The sequence below is a fragment of the Diutina rugosa genome (genome assembly GCF_008704595.1).
Source record: "Diutina rugosa strain CBS 613 chromosome Unknown scaffold2_size729309, whole genome shotgun sequence".
Lineage (NCBI taxonomy): Eukaryota > Fungi > Ascomycota > Pichiomycetes > Serinales > Debaryomycetaceae > Diutina > Diutina rugosa.
In genome coordinates this window covers 356,702-369,675 of record NW_022995199.1, presented here as the reverse complement: position 1 = coordinate 369,675, position 12,974 = coordinate 356,702, and the positions used below count along the sequence as shown (strand labels likewise).

General features: G+C 44.0%; 4 protein-coding genes across 4 annotated transcripts; 1 reads left to right on the top strand and 3 right to left on the bottom strand. All coding sequences in view use genetic code 12, as the record gives it.

Moving 5' to 3' along the window:
- Positions 1-194: 194 nt before the first annotated feature.
- On the bottom strand, positions 195-1,892 carry ADE2 (phosphoribosylaminoimidazole carboxylase; the record flags this gene model as incomplete). Its single annotated transcript, XM_034157838.1, has 1 exon — positions 195-1,892. One exon carries the CDS (start codon positions 1,890-1,892, stop codon positions 195-197), a length of 1,698 nt encoding a protein of 565 aa, XP_034010316.1.
- Positions 1,893-2,061: 169 nt separating this feature from the next.
- Positions 2,062-6,213, bottom strand: DIURU_004912 (putative helicase; the record flags this gene model as incomplete). The annotated part of the gene is made up of 1 exon (XM_034157837.1): positions 2,062-6,213. The coding sequence occupies one exon, from the start codon at positions 6,211-6,213 to the stop codon at positions 2,062-2,064; it is 4,152 nt and encodes a 1,383-aa protein (XP_034010315.1).
- Positions 6,214-8,387: 2,174 nt separating this feature from the next.
- On the top strand, positions 8,388-9,695 carry DIURU_004911 (Zn(II)2Cys6 transcription factor domain-containing protein; the record flags this gene model as incomplete). Its single annotated transcript, XM_034157836.1, has 1 exon — positions 8,388-9,695. One exon carries the CDS (start codon positions 8,388-8,390, stop codon positions 9,693-9,695), a length of 1,308 nt encoding a protein of 435 aa, XP_034010314.1.
- Positions 9,696-10,678: 983 nt separating this feature from the next.
- Positions 10,679-12,478, bottom strand: CDC45 (DNA replication initiation factor; the record flags this gene model as incomplete). Its single annotated transcript, XM_034157835.1, has 1 exon — positions 10,679-12,478. One exon carries the CDS (start codon positions 12,476-12,478, stop codon positions 10,679-10,681), a length of 1,800 nt encoding a protein of 599 aa, XP_034010313.1.
- Positions 12,479-12,974: the final 496 nt, after the last annotated feature.

Below are 12,974 nucleotides of genomic sequence, written 5' to 3'. Positions count from 1 at the left end.
TTTCAATAATGAATTTGATCTGTGTTCGTCTATCGTATATAGCAATCTAACTTCGGTAACAGAGTAGTGCGGTAGAAAATTCCAAATGTTGTAAGGTTGTTGTGACCGACAGCTTTATGCGTACGAGCGAAACATATTCACGAATTAATGTAAAATTTCAACATTATTTGCAAAATACATCATATAAAACTGTCTCATTTTTTCAATTTCTTGTCCAAGTACTCTTCGTAACCGATTTCTTCCAACACATCGGCTTTCCCCAACACTTCCAGCTCCATATCTTGCATGTACTTGCTCATTTTGACCAACCAAGAATAATCGAAAGCACCCAAAATTCGAACGGCAAGTAAAGCGGCATTGGTAGAGTTGTTGATGGCAACGGTAGCAACTGGAATACCTCGAGGCATTTGAACTATCAGGTGCAACGAATCAACACCATCTAAAGTGCTTCCCTTAACAGGTACACCGATCACCGGAAGAGGGGTCATGGCGGCTACCATACCTGGCAAATGAGCAGCACCACCCGCACCAGCAATAATTACTTTGATGCCACGTTTGGCAGCGTTAATAGCATACTCTGACATTCGGTGAGGGGTTCTATGAGCAGACACGATGGTCAATTCAAATGGAACGCCAAACCGTTTGAGGATTTGAGCACCAACGGACATAACAGGTAAATCCGAATCCAGGCCCATGATAATTCCCACGAGGGGTTTTGCAGCCTCGGTTTCATCTTTGACAGGTGCGTTACTCTCCCCCAAGATGTAGGCTAAACGAGCTTCACAATCGTCCATCAGCAGCGATACGATGTTAATGTGACCCATTTTGCGTTCGGGTCGAGTTTCTTTACCGTAGAGATACACCAGTGAGTGGGGGGTCTCCAATGATCTGCGACATTGTTCAAGTTCACCGTTCGGTTTCAGATCACCTAGAACGTTAAGCATAATGGCATTGGTTGTGGTTGTGCTGAACTCAGTGAATCCTTTGGGCATAGGCAACCCACAAACAGCTCTGATATGGGCTTCAAACTGAGAGGTGACGCACGCGTCAATGGTGTAATGTCCCGAGTTATGAGGACGTGGGGCAATTTCATTGACAAGTAACTCACCCAGCTCCATGAGGAACATTTCTACCCCAAAAATCCCACAACCGGGAAACAGCTTAACTGCTTCTTGAGCCAATAACGAGGCCTTCTTGGCAATTGTGTCGGGAACACGAGCTGGAGCATACACCAAGTGACAAATGTTATGTTTGTGAACAGTCTCAACTGTAGGGTAAGCGTACACGTCTCCTTCAAGCGAGCGCACCACCATAACGGCCAACTCCATAGTGAAGGGGCACCACTTCTCTGCGTACAAGGGTCTATTCTTCAAAAATTCAAGAGCCGACTCCACCTGGGAAGGATCGTTGACGACGTAGTTACCTCTCCCATCATAGGCCATAGTTCTCAGTTTTAACATAAATGGATAACCAAACTTACCCCCCACAAGACGGAGAGCTTCAGGGGAATTGGAGGTCACTGCAGTAGACTCGGTTACTGCCACACCATTCTTTATAAGGTGTTCTTTTTGCAAGTACTTGTCTTGAATCAATCTGATTGTCAGAGGTAGAGGGTAAATGGGAATTCCAGTCTCTTCATGAACTCTGTCTAAAGCATCACAATCAACGTGCTCAATTTCCACAGTCAAAACATCACATTGTTTAGCCAACTTCGAAATCAGTTCGTATTCTTTGAAGGAGCCGTCAATGTGGTCCAGAATAGCATTAATTTGTTTGGCCGGGGAGTTCGGAGAATCGAGCACGACTGTTTTAATGTTGAGGCGATTAGCCAGTTCAACGATCATCCGGCCAAGTTGACCACCTCCAAGTATACCCACAACTTTGTTGTCCATAGCTAATAATTATGCTGGAAGAATGTATTCAAAGATTGGTAAATGCTAATTGATTGCTTGACGCTCGATGGGACAGAGTCAGCGCGAGTCATGGATGTGAATTATGTGTGCGCTTTCGCGCAAACTAGATCACTACAGATCTATGACGTCTATCTCTATAACAATTAATCTAATAATGATTCAGCAACAAGCGTTCAATAATCTGCAAGACTTCGCTGACTTCGTGAGTTGGGTTTCCAAGTTGCTCATCCAATGCTTCATCTAACAACATTCGTAACTTCTTGATCAAAACTGCGTTCTTGCACCAAGTTCTGATGGGAAGCCACAGATCCAACACGATTCCCGGGGATGTCTTCCCGCTTACCTCATAGTCAATCGTACCGCCAAACATGAGAGCACCAAAAGTCAGGGTTGGTGTCAAATCACGCAAGTATAATTTCGTAGTATGATGACTAGAGCGAAACAGCATGAATGAGTTCTTGAATAAGTTCGAACTTGAAGATGCTGACTTTGGAGTAAGATCGAAAAGCTCACGAGCTTTTGCCATATCCACTTCGCCATCCTCAGTGAGAATTTGCTCCATATCTATACCTTGTGGAACATCATTTGATCCAAAGAAAACAGAACTTGGGTGTATGAATACACGATTAGCCGGAAGATTTGTCGACTCCAAATCGGCTTGATTATAATCGTCATTCTTGACAAACAACTTTATCTTTTTGGCGTCAGGGTCAACTGCTACCGAGCCCAGGCTCAGCTTGAAGTATTTGGGACTTGGCAACTCTACTCGAGCAATCTGAGGATAGAATGCCCCAGCGATGACACTTCGCAATAGTTGATAATTGGTCAGGTTTCTGTTTAAATAGCCCTTGTTCGAGTTATAGTTCATTGGCACAAATCCAATTTCCTGGAGTAAAGAAAGGTATTGGCGTTTCGTCAGCAAGATTTCTTGCATTGTCAAGTATTTTAGTTTATTCAACGCCAAAAACCCTTTCGAATGATCTTCTTCATAAGCTTGAACCACATTGCATATCGCTACCATATCCCCTTGATCGTCTGCCCATTTTTTTTGAATTCTCTTGATTTCATCACGTTCATCTTGCAAGTTGAGGAAAGGCGACCCCGTCGAAGCGCTAGCTGCGAGCACAAGACAAGGTTCAAGACATCCAAATATGCAACCTAATATCAAAATTTTACCACTACCAATGTCAGTGGGTAAATATGATAAATGCAGTCCTAAGTGAGTCAATAGGCCGGATTCATCAATGGCTCCAATGTCCTGTAAATGTTGTGAAGCCTTTAGCATGTTTGAAGCATCAGGGACGTCTAATCCGCTTGAAAGAAATCTTGCGACATCAGTTATCCCCATCGCCTTCACTACGAGGAAAAGATTTTCAAGACGGGTACGCATTATCTCGGGGACAGGTTGCAGAGACATCTTCTCAAAGGTCTCTCGCGTGTAAATATGATAACAGGTACCACTCGTGATACGTCCAGAACGCCCACGGCGTTGCTTTACCTCAGCTTGTGAGCACCAATTTTCGACAAGCCTCGTTGTATTGAGTTTTGAATCAAAAAACATCAGCTTCGAGCGCCCACAATCAACAACTGCAACACAATCAGGAATCGTAATAGATGTTTCGGCAATGTTAGTAGAAACGACTATCTTTCGTGAGCCTTTGGGAGGTCTTTTGAATACTTGTTTTTGGTCTTGGCTGGATAACGCCGAGTGAAGGGGAACAGCCATGATTGATCCGTTAAGAACATTCTCAAGCTCTCTTATTAACTTTGAAATTTCCATTATACCTGGCATGAACACAAGAATACTCCCTTGACTTGCTGCGACTGTCAAATCTGCATCCACCATTTTGCACACTTGCGCAACTAAGCTATAGTTGATGGTACCTCTTTGGAAGAACTCAGAATCCGATTTCGGCACTATCAACTCACCATTACGCTCAATGGTGAAATTCGTTTTCTCAAGCAATTCGTCAAGATACACATCGGCAATCGGGAAAGTACGCCCCTCAATGTGGATGTGATTCACAGTGGTGTCGAAAAACTGTATAAACTTTGTGGTATCTATGGTTGCACTCATTAAGACGACTTTAAGATTCGGATATTTTGGCAAAATCTGCTTGAGAATGATCAACAACAAATCCAGATCAACCAGTCGCTCATGAACTTCATCGACGAAAATATAGTGCAAATACTTGAATAGATTCCCATTCAGACTGAGTTCCAGTTGCAACATTCGCAATAGAACACCAGTTGTCACAAACAGTATCCTGGTTCTGGGCGAGGTCTTGTTTTCGCCCTTGATGATATAACCAGTTTCCTGACCAACTCTGGCACCTCTTTCCTCACTAATACGCTCGGCCAATCCAATAGCTGAAATTCGCCTCGGTTGAGTACATAATATTTTGGACAGATAATTACTCTGAGAATTAAGATAATCAAGAATGAACTGAACAATTTGGGTCGATTTACCTGAACCGGTCTCACCTGTGACGAGAGTGACTTGATTCAGACTTATAATGTCAATTAATTGATCTCTCTTTCCCCAAGCAGGAAGGCTCTTGCGCCCTTCTACCATCTTCCTTGTCTGTTCATCACTCATTCGACGAGTGTAGTCTTGTTTGATCGCCGAAAAATCGTCATCAGTGAGAACGAGCCGCTTCCCAGAGTTCTTCGTGGGCTTCTGGTTGCTCGCCTTCACTGAGTTCTTTATATTGATAGGCAGTGTAACCAAATTACCTGGATTCGCAATGATCTGCGCGACATTCTCTTCAAGCCATTCGATCATTGTGAATAGCATTGGCCCCCCCAACATTGGTTGTAAATATTCACCCAACTTCCTAATGATCAGGAGCTTGATATAGTTAGCAAGCTTATAAGATGTTTCAGTTACCACCAAATGAATACCTGGAAATTGGTCAGGATACTGTGAACCCCGAAACACCCGAAGTTTAAGCATTCCCTTGAGTGTCGGAGGGGACAAAGGAATGTCCACAATAGTTTTACGATCGTTAAGGTAGGATCCCTTATGATCACCCATGAGCTCGAGTCCCTCTACTTCCTGCTCCCAAAGTAACTGTGAGTCTTCTTTGAACTCTGTATCATCAACCGACTCAACGTTCGCGAAACGCAACAAGCGATTTGTCAAAAATACTGCAGTCTCAACTTCATCATTTTCATGTTTGGCCAAACTGTCAACAATGTCGTCGTAATCGAAACCCAGTTGTAGCATTCTTTGCATCATATACTCTTGCTTGATATCTCGAGAAATTTTGAATTGAGCCCCCAGATCCTTCTCCTGTTTAGAGAAAAGAGGTGGTAAATCATCCTCAGGGATATGGAATAAGAGCCATTCTAAAGCATCATTATAATTACCTGTATGTTCAAATGCTTCATCAACATGTTGCGGACGAAATCCAAACGACACTAAACTTGCACGATCATTGGAAGAAGAAACTTTCTTCGAGGAGTTCCATTTAAGATGTTTCGTGATTTGACGCTCAATCTTGGAACGAATATCTGGAGGAAAATCGATAAAAGGTGCCCTTTCCCACACTGATCGAGGAAACGTTCTTCTAGTTTTTTCCAAAGCAGCCGGATGATGACTTGAAGCTGTAGATCCCAATGATACAACGGGCTTCTTTGTTTTCGCTTCGCTTTGCTTGCGGGCCTCGCGCTCTTTGGCCTCCTTCTTGCGGCGATCGTCTTGGTCTAGCTTGACTTGGAATGGATGAGGGTTGTACTTTTCATCATGAGCTCGCTTATTTTCCTTGGCCAAAGCCAATCTCGACTTTTCTAACTCACTCCAGTAGTCTCGAAATATGACTGGCAACATAAGTTTCATATTTTTCATGTAGTTTATGCGATACAACACGTAAGTAGCAGCATAATGCCTAGCTTCGTTTGTCGTTGCCTTGGGAGAGTATGTTTCAGAGTCAGGAATCATTACTAACTCCACCATCTCACGTTTAGGAGACTCCCAGCTCAACTTTACCACACCTGTGAAACCTTTACTAGATTTGCGCATATCAAAGATCGGCTTGCCCCACTTGTTCTTTTGGCAATGTTCATAAAGCAAGGTGGCGGGGAGTTTACCTGTCCATCCAAAATTGTCTCCAATCGCTAAACCTCTTTGAGGTTTCAGTGCATCCACAGTTGGTTCTGGTGTTTGGTCGCGTTTCCCCTTTTTGTTTTTGGTAGCTGGAATTGGATCCAGTGTATCGCTCTTTTTCAGTCCATTTCCCTTTTTTGTAGTATTAGTGTTTGGCTCAGTCGATGGTGTCACAGTCTTCTTCTTGCCCATGATGTGCGACGCGATGACATGTGCGATGAACATACGCGACGTAGGTTACATGAATCTTGCTAACTTGTCCGCATGATAACCTGATGATGACCCATGCTTGATTACCGAGTTCTTTTCAGGAATGTCTCAAAAAGTTAAAGCTGTGAAAATTTCAGAAGTTCTTCGAGTTTTGCTTAGCCCTATGGAATTGATAGCATCATCGTTCTAATACCAATTATATAATTGAGTAAATAGTGACTTGGAAGTTAATGTATGCTTCTGAATGATATAGTTAGCGCAATGACCTCTTGCCAATGCTGCGAAATGGCTTCATTCAGTTGTACATACGCTGGTGGTGTGCCCATTCCTGTTTCAATCTCGGAAAGTCTATTGTAGTTCTATTCTACAGAATAAGTCTTCTTCTTTTTAAACAGATAACCCCCATCTCCGTCGCGACCTATATTATGAGTTGATTACAGACTAGCCATCCTTGCTCATGGGATCTTGCCGCAGCTAGCTGATAAATAAATTACTATGTAGACCGAATTTACTATAGCATTAATTCTTAGTCAGACTCACTTGAGAGTTCTGCCTTGCGACTGTCTCAGATGAGATGTAAAGTGATCATTCACTTATGATCTGTATCCCAACGACTGACGTGATCGGGTATCTATTATGCCCTGAACATCAGGACTCATTATATTCGAAATTTCAAAAGTTCAATGGCATCTTGTCTAACCGACTCAAACGCTGAACGGAGCTCCATAATCATGCAAATGCACATAACCATCTATCCTGAATATTGGGCGATGGCATTTTTTACGTTCAGGTGCAATTGGTGTGGATGTTTAGCCCAGAATGTACACTAATATAGTCGCGGTTATGATTGTAACACCGATAGATTTATAGTCCAAGTGTCGAACTTCGCAGACGCTAAAGGTTAAGTATGCCTAAGCTTTAAGTCTTTAAAAGCAACGAGATGGCGTTTCGAAAAAAAGTACAGTCTTATCGGCGTTCTGAAGTTGAATAGATTCGAAGCAGTTGCGTCATTCTCGGAGTACTCGGAAGGATGTGTTTACCGCTGCGCATAAACCACACAGTCTTGGACCGTGGCGAGCATGGCAAGGCTTAAGCGTTAACGCAAACATCACCAAGGGAAAGTATCAACCGACTGATAACATTGGTGTACTTCATTTGTCCGGTTTGCTTTCATATCATGGTAGTTGAGCTCGTTCTGTCGGCTGATCATTCGAGCAAATTACTTGCAGTGCGAGTCCTGGTACGACAGACTTGTCCTCCATCAAGATGGCCGCGCCATAAGATAGGTGCCACGAGACCCTGAGATTATCGCGCGGCATCATAACAATGAGAGAGCGAGTTTTCGTTAGTAGGGGAGTATAACACGAGGTCGGCATAAGACAAGATCTTATTAGTCCTGTAGTTGACTTTTGTTTTGTTTGTAAGTTGAATGATTAAGGGGCTACTGAGCGATGGTTGGGGGCGGGGACCTCGGTAGTGCAACTGACGCTCGAGGCAGTGAGCATGGAAAGGTGGCTTTTTCCGTTATTCCGGCAGGGCTGCAGCATGTCATAGTACGAACCAATAGCTTACTCCGATAGTACTGGACGTTGCCACCGGCAAAAGAATTTCTTTCTTGTCGCCTACGAATACTGAGTCAAACGACCGGTGGCGGACGATGGCTGACCTAGAACTTCTTCGAATGATAAATTTCCTTTCCTTCAGTTGAGTTTTTCGGTCACAGCAACCGCAACTACAACACAAGCTCCCAAAAACTGGAGGGGTAGGCCGCACTTTTCTTCTCGCTCCGGCAAAGGTGGAAGACAGTTAGTCGTCTGGTTCTTGGCCAGCGGTCTTCTTACTGAGGTCTGGTTGCTGCCGCTATACTGGAGTTCAAAAAATAACGTAAACAGGCCGTAAGGTGGGTGAAAAAATATTTTCTCAACAACAAGAATTTAATAGTGACACTTCTGGCCGTCGAAAATCGCATCTTCGTGGCTACTGCTACTCGTGTCCCCACTGCCACAGAATCGTCTCCGCCCTATTACCGGCTGTTTGAAAACTAAAGTCGACTGCATCGAGCCATTGGTCGGACAGCGCCACCACGTTCATTTGCTATATCTCGGCCGCTACTCTCCCCGTTGAATACCACCTTCCTCGAACCAGTAGGGGCCAAGATGTACGACGATCACCCATCCCACATCAAGAAGAAGCGGGTGGGCAAGGCGTGTGATCTGTGTCGGATCAAGAAGACCAAATGTGACGGCAAAAAGCCGTGTGGCCGGTGTATCGCCGATAACAAGATCTGTGTGTTCACTGAAAAGAAGAAGTTGAGAGAGAAAAGTCATCCCCAGGGATATGTGGAATTACTAGAAACCCGGTTAGATATTTTAACCAAATCCTTGGAGAAGATGGTCGAGTTGTCAACCCCGCACCTAGCGTTTCTTCAAAAGCTCGCAGTCGCTTCCCCGGAGGATGATCTTGAAAGCGCTAGTGATGATGACGGAGAGGGCGAAGGTAACGAAAATGCCATCCCAATCAATAGGGTCGTTGAGTACTTGATCAATCAGGAAGGACTTCTCAAAAATCTACCCGTGGAATGGGAGAAGGGGGCACTGATTGCCGCCAGCTTCGACCCGAAGCGCAATTTACGCGAGCTGGCAAAACAGTTTGCCGATCACAAGGGCGACGTCGCCGATCCACAGCCGGCTACGTCGTCACTGGGCCTGTCTGGTAGAGCCAAACGAAGAGAAGATTCTTCTCTTGCAAGCTCTCTGACCCCTTTGGGACTGGGCTTTGGGCCCACACAATTTCTGATCGGTAGTTACTCACCTGGCGGCTTGGTTTTAGCCCTGCTGGCTCCAGTAAACTGCGCTGAACCTCAAGGTTTGAGCCCACTGGTCTTTTCAGATGTCGATCTGGACAATAACCTGCTTCATCTGGGACTCAATCAAACAGACGTTCTGCCACCCATTGAGGTGTTCCATAAGCGGCTGAATTCATTGTTTTTGGACAATTTCGGCGTGCCTCCAGAAATACCCCTACCAAAGCAGAGCTCTCATCTGCTGGTGCTGCTGTTGCAGTCACCGCTGATGATCGCTGCTGAAGCTGCGGCAGTGGTAACAGCTCCACTAGACCGTCGTGGACTGGTAGGCCGTCTGGGACCTTACCTGCCCAAACTTGGGCCACAGAATGGCGTTCACAAGCCACTGCATTTACTGGCCACAGGCCACCATCGACTGGCGCTGCTTATTAGCGATTATCTGCCACCTACAGAAATGCCACTGGTCTTCCAACCTCAGCTGCAAGCATACGTGGCCCCAGATATGATCGTAAACTCTAAGGATATGATGGATGTCGAGGTCGCAGATCTCCAAAACACTAGTGGACTACCGGCTTCGGGATCTCTGGGTTTACTGAATGTACTCAACTTGTCGATGGATGATGATCTCGGATGGACAAATCCGTTTGCCACCAACCACTAGTTGTATCACCACTCGCTTCATTGTATTTTGTTTGGTTTTTTTTTTGCTTTACCCCTTGGAACTAATATTTAGCTTTTTTTATTGTTCTTGCTTTGCGACTTTATGGGAAATTTTTGGTTGTACTATATAAACATAGGGCTTACTTAGTAGTTCAAGACTTTCATATGTTGATGAGCTCCTTCATCGCGCTGAATTTGCCTTTCTCGTACCAATACAACCGACAGGGTTGCCAATTTTGATTGACGATAAACGCTCACGTTTGCGATAACATCGTTACGTACAGTTCTGTCACGACATGCGCTCTACGTGTGGAATTTCTGTGCAATTACAACGTGTCGTGACGTGAATACATCATGATACTATCCGCACCATTTTGAATTGCTGCAGCAATGGGCGAGATTAAATTAGTGTATATAGGCGGCAATGCCAATGTTCTCCAGATTCTTGACTCTCTTGGTTTCAGGGGACTTGACGGGATCCGCCTGCATCAAAGCTCGCCATGTTGCCTCACACTGAACTGTCACGCGTGTCTCCCATCAGCTGTTTCTGATGCAAAAACGGCTCATGACAACAAACCTAACTGACAACAAACATTACGAATAGTGTTGAGCAAATTTAACACATTCCAAACGCCACCACTTTATTAGATGAAGCTATTAATCGCATATGTTGTGATCTTGAAACTTCCCGACTGGGCACCCATGAATGGCGTTAATAACATGGACGTAATTTAAGGTTAATGTCACATCAAATCAGAAGATGTGGCACATAAAATCCGAGGCCTCGACCGATCGTAGTTCCATAAAATTGCTTAACGGCGCAAGTCAGCCGTATACATCAAGGAAGTGTCGATATTTGCGGATACTGTACCAACTTACATTCACTTGCTGCAATCTAGATGGGAAGGCTACCACCACTCAGTCGAAAAGGGGTTTCTTGCTAAGCCATAAGTAAATGCATTAAGTTGTGGCAATGGTGAAGTATTATATAATACCCGAAAGCGTAAGCTTTTCAAGAAAAGGCAGTAAATCATCTTTGCGGATCTCGATAGCAGCGCTATTAAATGAATCAACGCGAACCTTGGCTCCCAGTGACGCTGCAAGCTCCTTGAACGCCACGCTAAACGTATTGAGTCGAGTAGTTGAGGATCCTTGCTGTATCAAACGAGCACGAGCCAGGGCATCCATATCTCTGGGATATTTTGGTGCCAACCCCATCACCATATATGTATCACTGTTAACATCCAAAGAAGCAACAACAAGCGGTTTAAGTTGGACTTGATGCAGTTTGTAGTCAACTTCAGTTAAGTTATCCAAAAGCCATGTTCCGAGTTTTGCAAGCATTAGGGGGTTCACAAACACCGCCAAATCAGGAATAGCGTTATCGTAAAGCACACAAAGTCTGTATAGTCTCAAGTTTTTAATAAGTTTGCGCTCCAAGAGTGACATTCCCGTGCGGAATACAATTTGTTGGACTTCTTTAGCTTTCCCAAGACCCTCAAGGAGTAAGTCATATCCTTTTATGCGAGTCCCAAGAGCCAGTTGAGTGGTTGTAGGAGCCAAGTCAAGAGCATCCCAGCCTCTCCAAAAATTCTCAATCCACAATTGCTCCCGTTTCACGATGTTTTTGTTTATGGTACCATTATCCAATTCTTCTTCGACTCCAGTACTTGAATTTGCCAGTGTTTCTAAAAGGGCGGTCAAGGCTTCCACACATTCCATTGCCAGTAATTGCACGGTATAACCAAAGTATCGGAAAAACCCTTCACGAACTATTCCTTCAAGCCCATAAACAGGGAGGTATTTCGAAAAGATATATGGCAATTGTTTCTTGATTCTCACGTCCATGTACAACCATTTTTGTTGGGCTACAGCTAATGATACGCCCATCTTTGCTAACATCTTGTGTAATCGCTTCTTCCCATCCTGGGTCCACAAATTGAGTTTAGCATTCACCATAGAGGAGTAGGTGAAGGAGTCATAGAGTGTCCAATGTCTCAAAAGAAACAAGTGATAGTCTCTTTCAACAGTCAACGTCATTGTGTCGGCAGTTTTCTCGTTATCTTCGAAATGACTCAGCGGCACCAAACGATGGACCTCGTCTCTAAATATCGGCTGCAATTTGTCATACACTTGTGGGTAATTTGAGTCAAGTGAGCTTGTACCAACAATTGCCAACCAGAGATTATCAATCAGGGTCTCACCAATCTTTGTCATGAGGGCATATATCAAGGATGATGTAGAAGTGGCAACAGTACTGCCTTGGTTATAGTAATCTTGTATGATGATTTCCAATGCATTACGATGGTGCTTTGCTCGCAACTGCTGCCTTTTTCTGTTTTGCATGATCTTATAATTGCGTACATCATCATCATCGTCCAGCTCAATTTGTTCGTCTGAAAGATCTTCAACTGCCTCACTTTCCAGCTCTGAGTCGGCGTCGGTATCACCTTCATCGGCTGCATAAAGTTGAACAAGTTCAAGGTAAGCATCTCTTTCATCGTGTAAACCATTATCTACGGTACCATCATCAAAACACACCACCATATCAGTGTTAAATAAATTGTCCAAGTTCCAGGGTCTGTGGCCGTCAAGAACGTAGATTTTACGCCTGTATTGTTTTTTCGAATGCTTTTTCACATCGTCTTGTAATTCTTGTCGCCAGTGATCATTCCAGTCGTTATTATCCATCGAATATTGTTCAGGATTTATCTCAAGGTATGCCTCGAGGTCAATCAGCAGGCCGCACCCTATCAAAATAATCAGCGAGACTTCTTCATCCATGTCTTGGTAATGCACTTTCAAATCATTATAGCCAACAACTGGTATAAGCTGATATTGTATTAATTCTTTTCGCAAAAGTTGACTCAATATACGAGCCGTGCAGATGGCGTCTATGTCAAGACACAGAACGAACATAACAAGCTTGCATGTCAGATTCGATATCAGTCGTCGCTGGATCTCTCTGAATTCTCGGGCATACTGATCGGGGTTGATATACATTAATTGAGAACGCGTCTGAATTGAGCGGCATCGAAAAGCGCGTCGTAATCACTCACGATATTTGAGAACGAGGCAATCAAAATTAGGAACGAAGGGGTGGGATATGGCCCACATTCAATAAAATTAAAAACGCACGAATGGTATTCTACTTTTTGAGACATCCTGCTTAAGGATTGAACACTTACTACTGAAACCTAACTCCACCCATGAAACGAATTTTAACACACATTGAAACAACAACACACTTTAGAATCTTTACGACATTTGAATTACTATA